We start from the raw sequence: 19614 nt of genomic DNA, 5'->3' as shown, positions 1-19614 counted from the left end.
CTGGTTACCCGATAAGCAGTGCACAGGGCAGATGGGAGGCGGCGAAGTGGGGGGGGGGGGGACGGGGTGGGCAGGCCTTGGAGACTGGGCCTCACAGCCCTACCGCAGCACTCCCGCGGCACCCAGAGCTGCAGCGGGCGGAGGCCCGGGGGAAGGGTCTGCGCTGCGCTCAGGTCAGGGGTGCTGGCTGGCAGGTGCGGCCCTGTGACTGAGCCGTGCCTCTTCCTCCTTCAGAGCAAGTACGGAGGACACACGCTGTGCCTCTCATCCTGAGAAGGACTTCCCGCATCTACGGGGTGTTTATGGCTCCCAGGATTCTTCCAGGAAGGCAGGGGCTCGCCAGCATCTGCCTCCTCCTGTCTGGGCAGCAGCCCAGAGGCTGTGCTGGCCCAGGGGGAGGCACCTGAAGGCTCCTCTCATGGGACAGCAGACCTGTTCACAGAAGGGCCCTCTGGGAACTTAGGACCACGTGTGCCGGAGTTCCGGCTAGGTCTTCACCCAGGGAGCCAAGGGCCCGCCTGCCTCCTGGGAGAGCTATGCCGGGTCCTGGCCCTCTGCTGGCCTTGGGCCTCAGAGGCTCCATGAACCTCTGGGGAGCAGCAGCTTGGCAGAGCCAGCCATGCGCCCAGGCCCCTAACACTGGACAGGAAGGCCTCTGAGGCGAGTGAGGGTCTCTGGGGCTGCAGCTGAAGGTCAAGGGGGTCTCTTGGGGGCTGCCACACATCTTTTCCCGGACTCTTCTCTTCAGTGGGGCTGGACACCCGTGGCTTTTTCCTGGGCCAACCGGGATCAGCGTGGCCTCTACTTGGAGGCAGGAGGACGCTGACTTTAGTGACCCACTTTCTAGGGACCCACAGAGACACAATCTCAAGCTGAATTTGTTTGGCTGAAGCCTAATCGTACAGCGATAAACTGGGGTCACTACACAACCCCCCAACGCCACTCTGCGGCCGACTGAGACACATCACTGACCCCCAGAGAAGCACCCACTAGAGAAACCATAAACGCTAATACCAGCACTGGAATATTTTATTAGTTCACGTAATTTGTGACAGTGGCTTCCTCAATGCCATCATGTAGTTCTTTGCACCTTAAAACCATGTGTTAAGAGTGTCGCTCCATTAGGACGTCACTTCCATGGGATACTAGTATCTCCGTCAGTCGTGCCACCCAAGCAGGACGCCGCAGAGCATCGGGAAAGACAGAAGAATCCGTCTGTGAATAACATCCTGATGCCGGCAGAGCTAGGGACCAACTGGTTTCCCACCGCAGGAGCGACCCGGTGTCACATGAGCCCGGCCACCCTGTGACCCTCACGTCTGAGCTGGAACCCTGAGGAAACGACAAGGCGGCTGGGGCCTGGTGGCTCTGGGTGGCCGGCAGGCTGAGGGAGGGACAGGTTTCGTGAGGAGGTCAGGTGGGGAGGGGAAGTGGAGCGACACGGAGCAGGGAGCGGGGCCTGACCTCGGAGGCCCCTCTGCCAAGGAAGGGCTTGGGAAGGGCGGAGAGCAAGGTCAGGGAACACAGGGGCAGACGGACCTCGGTGCCAACAGGCAGGGGAGGCCAAGATTGCAGCAAAAATCAGGTTTCCTATGTTCATCGTAGCAACTGACAACGGTTTATAAATACTTGGATTTTATCTTCCGGATGAAAACAGGCTCACCCCGCTTCCCAGAGGGGAGCACTGACACAGCCAGAACGTTTCCACTTCAGCCTGTGCCACCGGGCGGTGGGGACAGTCCTACACAGGTGTTTGTGTCCCGGGCCTAGAAGCACCTGTGGGGTCTGCCTGCCCGACAGACCAGCTCTCCACTGACCCGAGGATGGGGGAGGGGGCCTGGAGCATGTGCGCACGCACCCACCGCCCAGTCACCGCACCGGATACTCTGGGACAAATCAGGAGGAGAGCCATCGTGGCACGGCCCTCGGAAGGGCTTCCTATGAGGCGCCCTGGGCGCTAGGCCTGTCCCTCCAGCCGGGCCACAGCCTGCTTCAGGTCCTGCACGACGAGGTCCACCTCGGCCCTGGTGGTGCTGCGGCCCACGCTGAGCCGGAGCGCGTTCCTGGCCACATCGAAGGGAATGCCACAGCTCAGCAGCACCGGAGATGGCCTGGGGAGGGGGGCGGCGAGAGCCTGCATCAGCTGTCGGAGGGGAGAGGCTGTGCTCCCCGGGGCACAGGGCAGGGACCTGCCCCTCCTGCTCTCCACCAGCACCCCAGGTTACGGCTGCGCAGCCCATCTCCCCTCTCTACCAACATCTCTAGGCCCCCGTCCTCCGGGTCCACTGTCTTGTGCTCGGACTCCTGCACGGAAGGTACTACAGCCTTGCCCGGCACGGCCCCTCTGCCCCAGGGAGTGCTGTGTCTGGCAAGCCTGAGAGCCCCCTTCCAGGGCTTCCGACCCCCGAGGAGTGGGACAGGTCTCAGAGGCGATGGGGGGCGAGGCGCGCCTGGCGCCGGGCTCTGCGCACCTCAGGGCCCCACCAGTGTTTGGGGGCTGTGAAACCACTGGGGGGGGCAGCTCTGGAGCCCTCCCACCCCCAGAAGGTGTGCAGTTCAAGGGCCTGCGGGCCGTCCACATACCCAGGCCCTGGGGCTGGAACAGCACAGCAAAGGTCGCTGTCACATTACAGAGCTCCTAAAAGCCGTCAGCATGAACGCTCCCCGCTCCCAGTGCACAGGGCTAGGTGGGAGGGGTGACTTTCATCACCGTGGTTCCTGAGGGTCCATGCCAGAGACCCCTGCAGTGCAGGTGGAGAGGGGACAGGGCCCGCAGCTCTTGGTCCCCTGGGTGGGTGGCCTCACTGCCTATTCCAGGGGAACACCCCCAGAGGGGCACCCCCGCTTCCCACAAGAGCTGTGAGCGTCTGCCTCTATCCTCTTCCCCTCCCACCCTCGCAGGGGCCTCACTGGACACCTGCCCCCTCCCAGCTGTGTCGCCAGCCCCTCCTCATGCCCCTCCTCCTCTCGCCCTCATCTTGTGGCTGGTGAGACTGCAGACTGCACCTGCCTCAGCTTCCCCATCTGGGAATGGGCCACTCAGATGCTTTCCGGAGGCCTGTGGGGAGCACTCTGTGAGCGGTGGCCCTCTTTCTGCAGTCCAGACTGGCCCCACCTCACGGCCCCCGATAGCCACACGGCTGCCACACGCCGACTCCTGGCCTCACCCACCCTCGCGCAGCCCTCCCTGGCACAGCTCTGCGCCCTGTCGTCCCCACCCAGCCCTCAGCCCTCAGGAGCCCCCTGGCCCGAGGTGCTCAGACTCCCGAGCAGCCCGCTGCTGACCACGGCTCGGCTCTTTCTGGGGCCCCTGCTGCCCCACCCGACACCACACCCCCCTCTGCAGGCTCCCCAGCTCATGGCGAGCAGGAAACCGAAGCCCTGCTCTTCTTCCACCAGGGTTGGGCACCATCTGGGATGCCTGGGCCCCACATGCTCCCCTCCGGCCTTGGCCATGGCCACTCAATGGGCCTGCTCTCCTGCAATCCCCCTGGAACCAACCTAGCCTGTCACAGCCCTTCCGAAGCCCCTCACTTTATAAGGACAAAGGGAGCTCCTGCAGCCTGCCCTGCCCCACCCAGCCGATCCTCCTTTAGGCTGCAGCTTCCCCTCCTCCTCTCAGCCCTGTGACGTCTGGTCACCGTTTGTGTCCCTATTGGCTGCGCAGCCCGGAAGCCCCCAGTCCAGTGGCTTGCTCTGGCTGCCCACCGGTCGTGCCCTGGGTACCACAGCCCAGCATGTGGAGCACTTACCGATCCACGTGGTCCGAGTGGCACGCAGCCCCCACGCTGGCCAGCAGTGTCCTGCACTGGGCCAGCACCGCGCGGCCTGCAGAGACAGGGCACGCGGCTGTGAGGCGGAGAGAGCAGGCGGGGCTCCACCTGTCCGCCCTCCTCTTCCCGCTGCAAGTTTGGAGGCTCCCTCGTGCCACCTTGGTGGGGGGGGGGGTCCCAGGGCACAGGCCCCTCTCATCCCAGGTGACAGTGCAGCAGGGTCCAGACAAGATGGTCCCTCCCAGACACGATTCTGCCCCTAAAACTGGCCTCGAACACGTTATTTGCGGTCAGCTGCCAAGGGATACCCCCAGAACTCTCATCAGCGGCCTTACTTCATACTTTGTTGTCCCACTAATAACATTGAAACTGACATCTGTGTTTTCTAAAGGTGGGGACACTTGGGAGCTGTCTTGATTAAACGCAAGCACAGAGATTAAAGTTACAGATCCACTGACTTCTTAACAGAATCTGTCTCATTTAAGTGGACACAGGCCTCACTGAATACAACACATGTGTCCCCACAAAAACGGGGAAGAGGACCGAGGAGCTCTCCCCCGAGCAGCAAGGAGAGCCGGAGCGGCGGCCAACAGCAAGACTGCATCCCAGCGCGGGGTCCCGTCCCCGGGCACAGTGACGGCTGCCCAGGGACTGTACGTGGTGCAGACACGCAGCGTGGCCTGCGCCACCCTGCGAGACAGAGGGGACCCCCTCCTCCCTGAGAAGCCCCAAACTGCCCTGCGGACGTGCCTCCCTCATGCCGGGGCACAGAATCTCCTCTTGGTCAATGCCCTGGGTGCGCCCCAGGGCCCTGGGTGAGCCACATTTTATCTTCTGGATTCTGGTAATCCTGACGGTTTCCAGCCGGGAAAACGCGAGGCAGTTATCGCAGGAACAATGAGTCCCACGCATGTGCACTTCATCCTGACTCTGAGCCGAATTTTAAAGTTGACTGCCTCTCCTTTCCCTTATCCTCATAAAATATTTTGTCAAACCTGCTGACGGAAATGGATGAGCTAGCCCGAAATTTGGTCAAGCTCATCTCCTTCCCTCTCAGCTTGGGGCAGGCAGACCGCGCCCCCTGCTCTAGGGCGAGGAGCCCAGCCTCGCCTCGTCCCTAGGGGCCGCTCTGCTCCCTCTGGCGCCCCCTGCCCCACACGGAGGCCAGGAGAGCTCCTCACCTTGGAGCTGGGGTCCCCGGATGGAAAAGTTGCATGTGTTGGGGAGTCGTTCGGTCCCTGGAAACTGGCTGTTCAGATGGATTCTCTGCTTATCAAATTCAGCCTGAAAAGTCAATGAAGTATTCAGAGATAGTTTTAAAGCACACAGCGCCCCCCCCCCCCCCGCCCCACTGTTTGACCTCGAGCCTTTTCTGGAAAACAAAATCTCAACCTTGACACATAAAGTAATTAGTTCGTCAATAAGCATCTACCTATAATAGTTACGGGACTGACTTTCCGGGAAGCAAAGTTAGCCAGGAGAAAAAATTCTGAATACGTGTGACTCTCCTCCGTAGAACCACCAAACACACTAGCTCTGTGCGTTTCTACCACGACTTTATGAAGATCAGCCCCTTGGTCTAGAGCCCAACTTGGGGGGTCTCCTGACTCAGGCTTCTGTCCTCTAGCCTCTGCCCTGACTCCCTGCACCGAATTCCAAACAACCCCCATCCTTGTCCTGCCTGTTGCCTGGGGCGGCTCCCACCCCGACCCTCAGCTCCTCGGAGGAAGGCTGAGGCCCCCGCGGACTCCAGCCCCTGCCCCCCACCCTCCGCGGACCCCAGGCTCACCGCCAGCCGCTCCTCCAGGTAGTCACGAACATCTCGCATGTGGGCCTCGTAAGCCTCACAGTTCCTGGTCACCAGCTCGGCGGCCTGGGGGCAGGGATGGCAACGCAAGAAAGCGCGTTCAATTGTCATAAAAGAGGGAGACTAAAGCAGTCTTCAAGAGCGGAGGTGAGATTTCCTGATAGAGAAGTGACATTTCCTCCAGCTGCTCTTTTCCGGGAACATCAGGAACAGACAACATTTACGGCGTGCAAAGTGAGACAGGGGCCATGATAAGAGTTATCCTCGCTTGTTCAACAGGAATTTACTTTATCAGGCGCTTCCTGATACCTCCAGGCAACAGAGATACCGCCAGAAAGAGCGAAGAGCACTCCCAATTTTCAAGGCACAACCATTCCCAATTCTCGAGGCACAACCATTCCCGAGACCAAGCACCGAAGGGAAGAGGGAACAGCATCATAGCAACTGGGGAGAGCACTCCGACGGGTGCGCAGGGCACGAGGTGTGAAGGTGACAGCGCACGGGGCTAGAGTGTTCATGGCCATGGCAGGGGAGGGGCAAGCACGCTCCTGGGACGGGGTGACCGAGGGGGACAGGGCCCCGGTGCCCCATGACAGGTGGGGTCAGGACACAAGTGCAACAGCACAACTGCACGTAGGTTTTGAGAAAGAGGTGAGATGCCCTGACTTGCATGTGTAACCATCATTCTGGATCTGGATGCTGCACAGGGGATGGAAAGGACCAGGGCAGGCGTCTAGACTACAGATGGGGATGACCTGCTCCAGAGTCCGCAGCCACGGAGACACACAAGATGCAGACCTTGATACACTGTGGAGATAGGACAGATAGGACTGACTAGCTGCCCACCAGTGCAGGGAACAGGACCCGGTGGGACCAAGGAACCACCTAGACTTCAGAAGTGAGGTCCCGGATGGCGGGAGGCACTATGGGGAGAGAGGGGAACCAGGGAGGAGAGACACACACGTGGGGCCAGAGGGAATGTCAAGTAAGCAGGTGGGGACCTGGGTCTTGCAGGAGAAAGGTCGGGACCTGCCCCGAGAGGCCAAGTTCAAAGCCCTGAGCACAGGTTGCTGCTGGTGGAGCTGCAGGACAGGAGGAGTGCTACGAGGGAGCCGCTGTGCAGAGGAGGCTGGGATGGTGCTGGGAGGCCCACCAGCAGGTGAGGAGGCAAAGGCCTGGCCAGGGCGGATGGGAAACGAGCCGGAGAGAGGCTTGCCAGCAGCGGAGTACAGGGCCGGGCCTCCTCTGCAAGTTCCGGGGAAGCAGAGGAAGGAGCGAGACTGGGTGTCGGGAAGGGAGGGAGGGGAGGAGGTTGCAGGGCTGTGGAGGCTGAAACATTCTAGTGGAGAGGAAGAGGAGGACAGGCAGGGGGGACGACTACAGGAGGCGCACAGGGAAAGGGGCGGTGGGAAGCCGGGAAGACACCTGGACTTAGCTGGGGACGTAGCTCTGGGGAAGCGGGGCCTCGTGAAGCTGGGTGTGTGAAAGGCCAGACTGCATGCACCGAGGGCAGTGGGGGGGTCAGGGAGGGTCAGAGAACCCGGGCGAGGCGCAGCTGCAGGCTGGAGCTGAGGGGCCAGCGAGCCGGGGGGCTGCCATCACGAGCAATCGCTTTGGGAAGCTGTGTCTTGTAGGTGGGACAGCCAGGGCTTGGGGGGTGGAGACGGCCCCAGGGAACAAGCCACCCATGGGCCTGTGGGTCTCTGCTGTAAAGACGGCTCTGTATTTCTTAAGTTAGCAGAGGCTTGAAAAGAGCTTTTCGTGTCAGGGCTAAACAAATGCAATCAATCACTCTACAGATCTCAAAAAGTACACCTCTGGGGTGAGGAATACAATGTGAGGCTTTTTCTGACCTCAGTGCATATTTTGGGCTCATGAACATGATCTCCCCAAGGCCCCGGATACCTGGTAAAGCTGCTGGGGGAATGGACTGTAAGATGATAGAAAGTACACAGGTCTCTGCCCCGGTCCCAGCACTGAGCTCCTGAAAGCCCGGTAATTTCCTAAGTGACAGGAACACCAGGAGCCGCTCTTGTTCTAATATTTGGACTTTGGTTCCTGACACTGAGTTCCTAAATCCCTTGGAATTTCCGGGGAGATAGGAGTGTCTTTTGTTCTAATACGTGACTCTGGGTGGGCTCCTGGATGGGGCTGGCCACTGAAAGTCACGAGTAGAAGCTTGGAATTTACATCCCCCACCTCCATTCTCGGAGAGGAGAGAGGGGCTAAAAATGGACTTATTGTTAGATCAAATCCCCAAAAAAGTCCCAATAGCATGGGTCTGGAGCACTTCCAGGTTGCCCGAACACATGCGGGTGCTGGGAGGGTGGCGCCCCCCACCCCCTGCCCCCGGTCCAGATGTTCATCTGTTTCCTCTAGTATATACTTTCACAGTAAACCAGTCATCTAGTAGCCAAGTATTTCCGAAAGTTCTGTGAGCTGTACTGGCAAACTAACGGAACCTCAGGAGGGGGTCACGGGGCCCTCCGATGGACAGCTGGCCAGTCAGAAACATAGGTGACCCTGGGACTTACACCTGGTGTCTGAAGGGGTGCTGGCTGCGGCAGTCCTGTGGGCCTGCGCCCTGTGTGGGGTCTGACGCAGCCTCCAGGTAGCCAGTGTCAGAATCCAGTTCAATGGCAGGACACCCAGCTGGTGTCACAGACCTGCTCTGGGTGGAAACCTCCCCCCTACACGCACGTCCGGCATCGGGAGTGCTGTGCGCTGGGCAGGCATGGGGGAGTAAAGGAGACTCTGCTGGAGGAAGACTCAGGTCTTCCTACACGCGAGACAAAGCACCCGTTCCATCGGCCCGAGCTCACCGAGGCTTACCTTCCCGAGGCCGGCGATCATCGGCGTGTTCTCTGTCCTGGGAGAGACAAGGGATTCAATCATGCCAAGTAATGAACCAACGTCCCAGGACGGACTCCCGTCTGTGAAAGTCATGAGTTCAACTGAAAACATCACACCCACGTCTTCCTGAACACGGGCCATGTGCTTGCCCCCATGGCACTGCTGCCCCCAAACCCTCCGTGCCAAGCTTCCTGGTCCACTTGTGTCCACACGGCCCGCCCCGGGCAACATATGCTGGGTGTCCACAGGGACAATTCTGTCTGGACCCTTTTCCTATGCAGGAGAAACTCCTACTCCAGCTGCAGAGCCCGGGGCCCCCCAGGTGGGGGTCCAAAGACCTCAGCTCCGCGCTGTTCCCTTCAGCTGACAGCTCAGCGGCAGCCTCTCGACTGACACGTGGGATGAGCCGTTGGTCACTAGAGACCGTGTGTGCAGCAGAGGGGCAGGGGGACCCTGAAGACCAGAGGCTCTCTCTCAGATCCAATGAGCTGAGAACAGAACTCTTCACTCTATTTTCAGCAAAAACAAAATAAATCACTAACGTAATAATTTTCTGAATTTTGTTTTGGCTGAAGTTTTCTTAAACCTTGGGAGCTGGCTGCTACTTGCTGACCAGCAGATAACAAGATAAGCGAACAGGAGGCACAGGGCGTTACAGGTAATGCGAGCCTGCTGATCTCCCTTTGACACGTTCATTGGTCACTTCAGTTCCCGGAGACGGGCTCTGACACCTGGGGGTGGGCTGGGAAGAGCAAGGGCCTTAGCTTGACCTACATGCGGACTCCTCGACCACTGTGGGATCCTAAAGCCATCCCCTCTTCGGGCCTCTCCCCCTCATCTGTGGGACAGCACGGCTGGACCAAGAGCATCTCTCAAGGTGTACTACCTGCGAGTGCCTGGAGGGGCTGCCCAGGTGCAAGAGCCGGGACCCTGTGTAGGACCTGGAGCCTGTCCCGCCCCCCTCACCCCCCAGCATCCGGTCAGCCTCCTCTGCCCCCATCTGGACTCATGCAAACCCTGCTTCCCACCCCGAGTCCCCATACTGAGCTACCCTGTTAGGGCTTCCCGAACACCTATGATCTACCTCTTTTTTTTTTTAAAACTTTGTTTTAAAGGTAATGTAGATTCATATATGGTGATAAGAAATAATACAGACATTCTGTGTACCTGTTACTCAGCTTCTTCCCAGTAACGCTATGGTACAAGATCACAACCAGGATATGGGTAACATACAGAACATTTCCACCACCACGAAGGTCCCTCCTGCTGGCCTGTTACAACCAGACCCACGTCCCTTCCGCCCCACCCCTTCCCTAGCCCCGGGCAACTGCTAATCTGTTCTCCGTCTCTAATTCTGTCATTTCAAGAAAGTTCTATAATCCGAATCATAGTTATAATTGGGGGGGACTGGCTTGTTTCATTCATCATAATTCTCTGGACACTGCTTCCAGGCTGTTGTATCAACAGTCAATCCCATCGTACCGTACTGTCCGCACACAGATGTGCCGCGGCTCGTGAAGCCGGCCTCGCGTTAAAGGACATCTGGGCTCCCTGCAGTTTGCGGCCATTGCAAATAAAGCTGCTAGACACGCTTGTGTACAGGCTTCTGTGTGAACCTAAGTCTGCATTTCTCTGGGATAAACGTCCAGGAGTGAAATTCCTAGGTTGTATGGTGGGTGCATATTTAGTTTTAAAAGAAAGTCCCAAGGGGCGCCTGGGTGGCTCAGTCGGTTAAGCGTCTGCCTTGGCTCAGGTCATGATCCCAGGGTCCTGGGATCGAGCCCACATCAGGCTCCCTGCTCAACAGGAAGTCTGCTTCTCTCTCTTCCTCTGCCCCTCCCCCCCTGCTTGTACAGGGGTGCACTCTCTCTGTGAAATGAATAAATAAAATCTTGAAAAAAAAAAAAAAAGGAAGGAAAGAAGGGAGGGAGGGAGGGAGTTAGAAAAACGCCAAGCTGTCCCGTTTCCGCCTCTAGCTTGTTGTAGCCGTTCTGGTAGGTGCGATGTCTCATTGTGGTTTTAATCTCCATTTCCCAAACAGCTATAGATATTCAGTACCTTCTCATGTGCTTATTTGGTGAAATGTCTGTATCTTTTGCCCATTTCTGACAGAATTGTTTGGGGGTTTGGGTTGAATTGTGAGAGTTTTATGTATGTATTCCAGAGACCAGTCCTTCGAGGGTATATTCTCCAACGTACAGCTTGTCTTTTCATCCTCTTAAGTTCTTTTGCTGGGTGAAAGGTTTAAATTTTGATGAAGTTCAATTATCAATTTTCCCTTTTATGGATGCTTTTGGTATCAAGTCTAAGATCTCTTTGCTGAGGCCTGAGCCTGAAGATGTCCTATTTTTCCCCTAGAAGTGTCCATCCTGTTTCCTGAGTTAATATTTTATAAGGTGTGAGAATTAGGTAGAGGTTTGTCTTCTGGGGAAGGATGTCTAATTGCTAAAGAGGGTCTTTCCTCCACCAAATTACTTTTGTATCTTCATCAAAAATCATTTGGGCACATTTCCGGTTGCACGTATTCTGTTCCATTGGTCTACTTGCTGGGCTTTGACAGAAACTGGGCTAAACGGATTTATCAGTTTGGATAGAATTGACCTTTACTGTATGGAGTCTTCTGATCCATGAACATGTATGTCTCCCCACGTATTTGGATCTTTGCTTTCTTTTAGCCACACCAGGAGCTGTCAGCGTACAAGTCCTATATCTGAGTAATTCTGAGTGATTATAAATAGTACTGTGTTTTTAATTTTGTTGTTCTTACGTTCGTTACCAATATACAGAAATACAATCAATCTTTGTATGCTTATCTTGTAACCTGTGATCTTGCTGAACTCACTCATCAGCCCTAGGAGTTTTCCTATCCGTTCCCTGGGGTTTTCTACAGAGACCATCATGTGTGGTGATCGGTATTCCTTATATTTCCTTTTCTCGCCTTCTGAACTGACTAGAACTTCCAGCACTGCTGAGAAAGAAGTGAGTGGACATTCCCAAACTGTTCTGGTCATAGGGGTGAAACATTCAGGCCTTCGCTGCTGAGTGTGATGTTGGCTCTGGATTTTGTTGTAAATGCTCTTTTCAAGCTGAAGAAGTTCTCTCTAGTCATATTGTAAGAGTTTTTAATGAATGTTGAATTTTATTAAATGCTTTTTCTGCATTAAATTATGTTATTTTTCTTCTTTTTAAGTAAGCTTCATGCCCAGTGTGGAGCCCAGCATGGGGCCTGAACTCATGATCCCGAGATCAAGAGTCAGATGCTCAACTGACTGAGCCACCCAGGCACCCCAATTTTTCTTCTTTAATATGCAGATTACTTTGATTGACTCTGGAATACTGAAACAGCCTTGCCTCCTTGGAACAAACTCTGCCAAGGTGTATATATTATTTTTATATACTGCTGAATTCCATTTGCTAATATTTTGTTAAAGACGTCTGCATCTAAATTCATGAGGGATATCTGGTCCATAGTTTTATTTTTTTGTACCATCTTTGTCTGGTTTTGGTATAAATTCATAAAACGAACCGGGGAAATGTTCCCTCCTCCTATTTTTCTGGAAGAGACTGCATAGAAATGGTGTTAATTCTTTAAATGTTTGGTAGAATTTTCCTGTGAAACTACCTGGGCCTGGAGATTTCTTTTTGGGGAGTTTTAAAATTACAAAATTAATTTCCTTTTCATAATGGTTATAAAGCTATTTAAATGATCAAGTCTCCTATGAGGTGAGCTGTGGCCATTTGGTTTTTGATGAAGTATTCCACTTCATCTGAATTGTCAAATTTGATACTGGCAATTTGTTTCTTCTTTCCCTTTTCGGTCAGTCTTACTACAAGCTTGTCAGGTTTTTGTTTTTTTTATTTATTAAGTTTTTCTTTTAATTCCAGTATACTTAACATACAGTGTTATATTAGTTTCAGATATACAATATAGTGAGAGATTTGTCAGTTTTATTAATATTTTTAAAAGGCTATTTCTTTGTTTCAATTATTTTTTAAAAATTAATTTCGTTTTCAGGGAGCCTGAGTGGCTCAATCGGTTCAGTGTCTGCCTTTTGATTTCGCCTCAGGTCATGATCTCAGGGTCCTGGGATCAAGCCTTGCAAGGGGCTCTGCACTAAGTGGAGATTTTCTCTCTCCCTCTCCCTCTGCCCCTCCCCTGCTCTCGCTCTCTCTCACTAAAAACAAATAAATAAAATCTTTTAAAAATTATTTTTGTTTCCAATTTCACTAATTTCTGTTCTTATCTTTAGTATTTCCTTATGTTTGCTTTGGGGTTATTCTGCTCTACTTTTTCTAAGTTCTTCAGGTGAAAGCTTATTGACGTCAGAGTCACCATCTTTTATTTATTTATTTATTTATTTATTTAATTTATTTATTTATTTATTTATTTATTTATTTATTTATTTATTTATTTATTTTTATGTGACAGAGAGACAGCCAGCGAGAGAGGGAACACAAGCAGGCGAGTGGGAGAGGAAGAAGCAGGCTCCCAGCGGAGAAGCCTGATGCGGGACTCGATCCCAGAACGCCGGGATCACGCCCTGAGCCGAAGGCAGACGCTTAACGACTGCGCCACCCAGGCGCCCCACCATCTTTTTTTTAAATTAAGATTTATTTAGTTATTTATTGAGGAAGCACTCATGAGCGGGGAAGGGGCAAAGCGAGAGGGAGAGAGAGAATCTCAAGCAGACTCCCCACTGAGCTTAGAGCCCAACATGGGGCTTGACTTCATGACCCTGAGATCATGACCAGGGCTGAAATCAAGAGTCAGATGCTTAACTGATGAGCGACCCAGGTGCCCCAAGAGTCGCCATCTTTTTTAACATATACATTCAGTGCTATAAATTTCCCTCTCAGCTGTGCTTTAGCTGTCTCACGAATTTTGATAAGGTGTATTTTCATTTTCATTCATTTTAATGTATTTAATTCTTTTTTTTTTTTTTTTAGATTTTTTTATTTATTTATGTGACAGAGAGACAGCCAGCGAGAGAGGGAACACAAGCAGGGGGAGCAGGAGAGAAAGAAGCAGGCTCCCAGCCGAGGAGCCTGATGTGGGACTCGATCCCGGAACGCCAGGATCACGCCCTGAGCCGAAGGCAGACGCTTTTAACGACTGCGCTACCCAGGCGCCCATAATTCTTTTGAGCCTTCCTGTTTGACCCACGGCTTATAGAGAAGTGTGCTGTTTGTTTCTAAGTGTTTTGAGATTTTCCTTTTACCTTCTAGTTACTGATTTCCGCTTTGATTCCACTGTGATGAGAAAACACTCTGTATGATTTCAGTTCTTCAAATGTACTGAGGTTCGTTTAATGACACAGGAAACGGTCCACCTTAGTGTATATTCTGTACGTATCTTGCTGTTGTTGGGTGAAATGCTCTAAACACTTCAATTAGGTCCTGTTGGTTGCTGGCTGTTACCGAGTCCTTCCATACCCTGGCTGATTTTTATCTAGTTGTCGTGCCCATTGTTGAGGGAAGGGTACTGAAGTCTCCATCTGTAATTGTGGATTTCTCTGTTTCTCTTTTCAGTTCAATATGTTTTTGCCTCACATACTCTGCAGCTCTGTTGTGTACTCCATCACCATTTAGGATTGCTAGGACTTCTTGGTGGACTGACTCTTATCATTATATAATGTCCCCTTTGTGTCTCTGGTAAATTTTCTCTGCTCTGGAGTCTCCTTTATCTAATATATAGCCATTCCTGCTTTCCTTTGATTAATGTTTATATGATACCTATTTTTCCATTTTTAATTTTCAACCTCCCTCTATCAATATATTTGAGATGAGTTTCTTGTAGGTACCACATATAGTTGATCCTTGAACAACACAGGTTTGAACTACATGGGTCCACTTTCATGCAGGTTTTTCCACACCACTATAAATGTATTTTCTCCTCCTTATAATTGTTTTAACATTTTCTTTTTACTAGCATGCTTTATTGTGAGAATATAGTACATATAACATACAGAATATGTGTTAACTGATTGCTTATGTTACCAGTAAGGCTTCCAATCAACAGTGGGCTACTAGCAGTTAAGTTTTACGGAGTTAAAAGTTACATGCAGATTTTCAACTGTGCAGGGGATTGGCACCACTAACCCCTACGTTGTTCAAGGGTCAACTGCAGTTGGGTCAATTTTTTTTTTTTTTTTAAGATTTATTTAGAGAGAACAAGAGCATGCACACACGAGCACAACTGAAGGGGGAGCAGAGGGAGAGAATCTTAAGCAGACTCCTGCTGAGCATGGAGCCTGACATAGGGCTCAATCTCACGACCCATGAGACCACGACCTGAGCTGAAACCAAGGGTCAGACACTTAACTGAATGAGCCATGTAAGCACCCCAGTTGGGTCAATTTTTTAAAAAAATGCACTCTACCAATCTCTTTTAATTGCTATATTTAGGCCATTTGCATTTAATGTAATTAATGTTAGGGCTTAGGTCTAATTCCATTAAAAAACTTTTTTTCCTGTTTGTTCTGTTTTTCTTTTCTCTGTTTTCTTCTTCCTACCTCTCTGTGGGTTACCTGAACATTTTTCAGAAGTTCAAGTAAACAGAAACCTTATCTCTTTTTACATACTTTTAGTCTCCTCCATTTATAATTACCTTAAATTTTTCTTCCACATATATTTGGAGCCACACCAGACAGTGTTATAATTTTTGCTTAAGCCATCAAACATAATTTAGGAAACTGAAGAGAAAAGCTTGTTTTATTTACCCATACTTTGCTTACCCTGCTCTCTTTCTTTCTTCTGATGTTCCTTTAAAAAAAAAAAAAGGTTCCATTTTTTTTACTGTTTCCTTTCTGTTTAAAGAACTTCTTTTAGTCATTTTTAGCATAGGTCTTTTGGTGACAAATTCTGTTAGTTTTCCTTTATTTGAGAATGTCTTGATTTTCCTTTATTCCTGAAGGATATTTCTGCTTAACAATGCTTTCAACACTTGCTAATACTTCATCACTTCTTTCTGGCCTCCATGGTTTCTGATGAGAAATACACTACCATTTGAATTATTTTTACCCCATAGGAAAGGTGTCATTTTTTCCCCTCTGGCAGCTTCCAAGATTTTTTCTTTGCCTTTCATTTTCAGAAGTTAACTATGGGCCTTGGCATGGATTTCTTTTGGTTTATCCTGCTTGGGGTTTGTTCAGCTTCTTGAATCTGTACGTTTATGTCTCTTGCCAAATTTGGGAAGGTTTCACCCATTATTTCTTCAAGTTCTTTTTCATCCTACTCTTTTTCCTTGCTTCCTAGGATGTCAATGAAATGATTGTTAGATCTGCTGTAGTCCCACAAGGTCTCTGAGGGGTGGTTCAATTTTTTTCCCATCTAGAGTCTCCCTTTTGTTTAGATTGGGTAATTCTATTGTTCTCTTTCAGTTCATGGGTTCTTTCCTCTGTTGCCCTTTTCTGCTCGTGAACTCATCCTCTGAGCTTGGTTGGGCTTTGGTTGCTGTAGTTTTTAGTTCTAAAATTTCCACTTAGTTCTTCTTTATATCTTCTTTGTCCTTGTTGACACTTTCATTTGTTTCAAGTGTTCATAATTGCTCGCTGAAGCATTTTTCTTGTGTCTGCCTTAAAATCTTTGTCAGATAATTCTGACATCTTTGTCATCTCAGTGTCAGGACTAGAATCTATTCTCTTTTTTTTTTAAATTCAATTTAAGATCTTTTTTGTTCTTGATATGATGCATGGTTTTCAATTGAAACCTGGACATTTTCATATTATGTTATGAGAGTCTGGATGTTACTTAACCTTTCTGTTTTAGCTGGCTTCTTCTGACACTGCTGTGGCAGGGGAAGGAGTATGCCAGCTCACTGCTGCCAGGTGGAGGTAGGAATCTAGGTTCCCTTCTCAGCTTGTGTCAACACACAAGGGGAGGACACACCGTGTCAGGAAGGCTGTGCGTGGAAGCCCTTGTGGTCTCCACTGACACCACGGTGAGGGTACCTCATAACTGGCTGCCAGGGGTGAAAGTCCTGGCTCCCTCCTAGGACCTCTCTGACACACCTGGTGTGGGTATGGGAACATCTTGTCACAGGCTGTGCAGGTGGAAGTCTGGGCTCCCTATTCTGCCTTTGCTGGCATGGGCGGGGATGGCAGCAGTTTACCATGTGGTGATTGGTGAGAGTAAAGTGGGTATTGTCTGAAAGTTCTCTGTCTTGCTAGGCTGTCCTGTTCCTGGTCCACTGTCTAGAGAGAGTTGGCTGTGGATGGACGTTTTTTTCTGCCGTCATTAGTGTTTCTGAGTTACAGGCTACTTCAGCTCTAAGTCAGGGATAAAGGAGGCGAAAGAAAACCCAGGGAACACACCACCATGTTGTTCCTGTTTCTCCTTCTTGTTAGAATTTCTGATAGAAGATGTCACCCTAGTACCACTTCATTCCCTGGTTACAGTATCAGCTTATAGCACAGGGACACAGGAGCTACCAGAAAGGAAGCCAGGTGCTTATGTGCAACTCTCCTCATCCCACCATCATGAAAACAGCAGCACATCTCAGTCTGGAGGGCTCCAGCTTAATCATCCCCATAGAGACTAAAGACGTGTGAATCTACAGAATCCATCAGTGGAGCAAATTCTGACTCAGTAGTGACATAGAATGTGCTATTACAGTTCTTCCAGGACAAAGAAAAGTTACTGCCCTACAGAACAACAGGATGGCCAGCAGGTCAGAGACTTCGTTAACTTTCCATCTTACCCTGGCCTGAAATTCCGTTCTTGTCCACCTCCAAACAGCATAGGGTACAGAGGGGTAAGTTCACCGAGCCCTCGGACGTAAAGTGCTCCAATCCTGGGACCATAGAACTGAAAGGAAAAGTCAGTCATTTATTCAACAAGAACCTTCTGAGTTCCTACTCTGTGTGCATGCTGAGTGCTTAGAGGCACACAGAGAAATACTCTACTGTATGAGCCCCACAGCTGTGCCACCCATCACCACTCTGGACATGTCAGAGTCACAAAAGCCTTGCGGGTGCAGGGCAGAGCCTGGACTCTTGTTCTTAGCCTGGCGGCAGCAGAGCTTAACTGCTAACACAGAACAGAATTTGTAAAAGGAGAGGGGCTGGAACTAGAGATTGCCAAGGGCTTTTCCTGGGTATGACTCCATGTTTTCAAACTGACATTCTCCAAAAATCATTAAGTGCCACAGTGTCAGGTCAGCACACACTCCTTTGGAAACTAGCTGAGCACCATGCTTCAACATAGAGGACTACAAATATTTCGGGTTCTAGTTAGCTGCCAGAAAGATGAGCAAAGTCTCAGAAGTGTCTTCACTATTTAAGGTGAGAGCTGCTAAAAACTGACCTTTGCATTCAGGAGCTGCACTTCAAATCAAGTTGGAGAAAGCATCTTGAATCTCACATCTTCCGTCCTTGGGGTGGGGGCCTATTGGTGGGCTGATGAGGGGTCTACAGGCGCTCTCTGCCCACTGCAGAGAACATTCAATATCTGGCTAAAGCCACCTGCCTTGTCTCCATGCCCTCCCACAGCCCTGCCTGGGCACCCCTGTCCTGTCCCAGGTTAGGGTACTGCTACTTTCTCCTTCTTCAGCTCGTGAGGGTGGGGACTGCAAGTCATGCCACTGTGCCCCGCGTTTGCACTGGTCAACAAATGGATGATCAGTGGTGCTGTGGGCTCTGCTCTAAGGTGAGCCTCAAGGTCATGGAGGGAAGGAGGCCTCCGTGAATGTACCTTGTGCCCCACAATGGTCAGGAAGTCCACGCCCAGGTCCTCCACATCCACACGCCGTTTCCCCAGGGCCTGTGCCGCATCTGTGTGCAGCAGAATGACCGGCAGCCTGGAAGCTGCCCGCTTCTGGTTCAGGGCTTTGATTCGCTGACTGATATCAGAGATGGGCTGAAGTAGGGAAAAATCAACAGTTGAGTATGTTGCTTTGATTTCATGAAAACTGAATGAAAGAAATAAGGAGTCATTAATGAGGAGAGGAGAAGGAAGAGGGAGGAGGAGGAGGAAGGAGGGAGGAGGAGGGAGGAGGGAGGAGGAGGGAGGAGGGGGTGGAAGGAGGGAGGAAATAAGAGGGAGGATGAAGGGAAGAAGAAGGAGAAAGGAAGGAAGAAGGAAGGAAGATGATGAAGACAACAACAAAGACGAAGATGATGAAGATGAAGACGACAGAGACAATGAAGATGATGAAGATGATGAAGAAGAAGGAAAAGAAGAGGCCCCAGGTGGGATGCGTGAGAATACCAAGTAGAGTCTGGGCCCCCTTCATTCCTCACTAGATCTTCTTAAGGGATAAATAACTCACCATGATGACACCAGTCTCGTTATTGGCCAGCATGATAGTCACCAGGCACGTGGCCGGGCGGACAGCTGCCAGGATATCCTCGACCTCCACCTGCCCATTCACCTTGGATACTGGCACAAAGGTGACCGCTGAGGGGAAAAACACACGTACCAAGGTTAATCTTATAAAACAACCTCTTTTGAAAGTTCATTAAGATACAGCTTAACAAAAGTATTTTCCACATTAAAAAAGCAATTTATTGTAAAAGTTCAGAAAACTATAAGGAATATAAGCCGCCCATCACCACAGCACATGGATATAGCCAACGTGAATGCTCCTTTAACGCAGCTTCAGGTGCTGAGTTTGTTCTGTGGAACACTCTCCATTCTGCTGCTGAAGGGCCCACAAGGAGGTAATGCACTCTTGGTTCATGAGGGCATCTATTTAAAAAACATTCTATTTTAATTCCAGCATAATTAACATATGGTGTTATATGAGTTTTGGGTCTACAATATAGTGATTCAACACTTCTATCCATTACTCACTGCTCATCATGGTAAATGTACTCTTAACGCCCATCACCTATTTCCCCCATCCCCCCCACCCACCTGTGATATATATCTCACATCTTCTTCCATCTATCAGTGGGCACTCGGGTTGCTTCCATGTCTTTACTATTGTAAACAATGCTGCAATTAACATAGGGGTGCATATATCTTCTCAAATTAGTGTTTTCGTATTCTTTGGGTAAATACCCAGTAGTGTGATTACTGGATCATATGGTAATTCTACTTTTAATTTTTTGAGGACCCTCCATACTGTTTTCCAAAGTGGCTGCACTAGTTTGCTTTCCCACCAACAATGCACAAGGGTTCCTTTTTCTCCACATCCTTGCCAACACTTGTTGTTTCTTGTGTTTTTGATTTTAGCTATTC

General features: G+C 50.8%; 1 protein-coding gene across 4 annotated transcripts in view; it reads right to left on the bottom strand.

The window, feature by feature from the left end:
- Nucleotides 1-1011: 1011 nt before the first annotated feature.
- SCLY (selenocysteine lyase) overlaps nt 1012-19614 on the bottom strand; it is a 36863-nt gene continuing 18260 nt past the window's right edge. For all 4 annotated transcript variants that reach the window (XM_026491503.3, XM_026491510.3, XM_026491517.4 and 1 more), the window contains exons 5-12: nt 18701-18828; nt 18124-18288; nt 17132-17238; nt 8413-8449; nt 5563-5646; nt 4955-5057; nt 3753-3828; nt 1012-2111 (exon numbers count right to left, since the gene is read on the bottom strand). In XM_026491503.3, the coding sequence (XP_026347288.2) occupies nt 1958-2111; nt 3753-3828; nt 4955-5057; nt 5563-5646; nt 8413-8449; nt 17132-17238; nt 18124-18288; nt 18701-18828 (854 nt within the window). In that variant the 3' untranslated portion in view covers nt 1012-1957. The remainder of the gene's footprint in view (nt 2112-3752; nt 3829-4954; nt 5058-5562; nt 5647-8412; nt 8450-17131; nt 17239-18123; nt 18289-18700; nt 18829-19614) is intronic.

The sequence above is a fragment of the Ursus arctos genome, unplaced genomic scaffold (genome assembly GCF_023065955.2).
Source record: "Ursus arctos isolate Adak ecotype North America unplaced genomic scaffold, UrsArc2.0 scaffold_1, whole genome shotgun sequence".
Taxonomy (NCBI): Eukaryota; Metazoa; Chordata; class Mammalia; order Carnivora; family Ursidae; genus Ursus; species Ursus arctos.
This window is presented reverse-complemented; position numbering and strand designations above follow the sequence as displayed.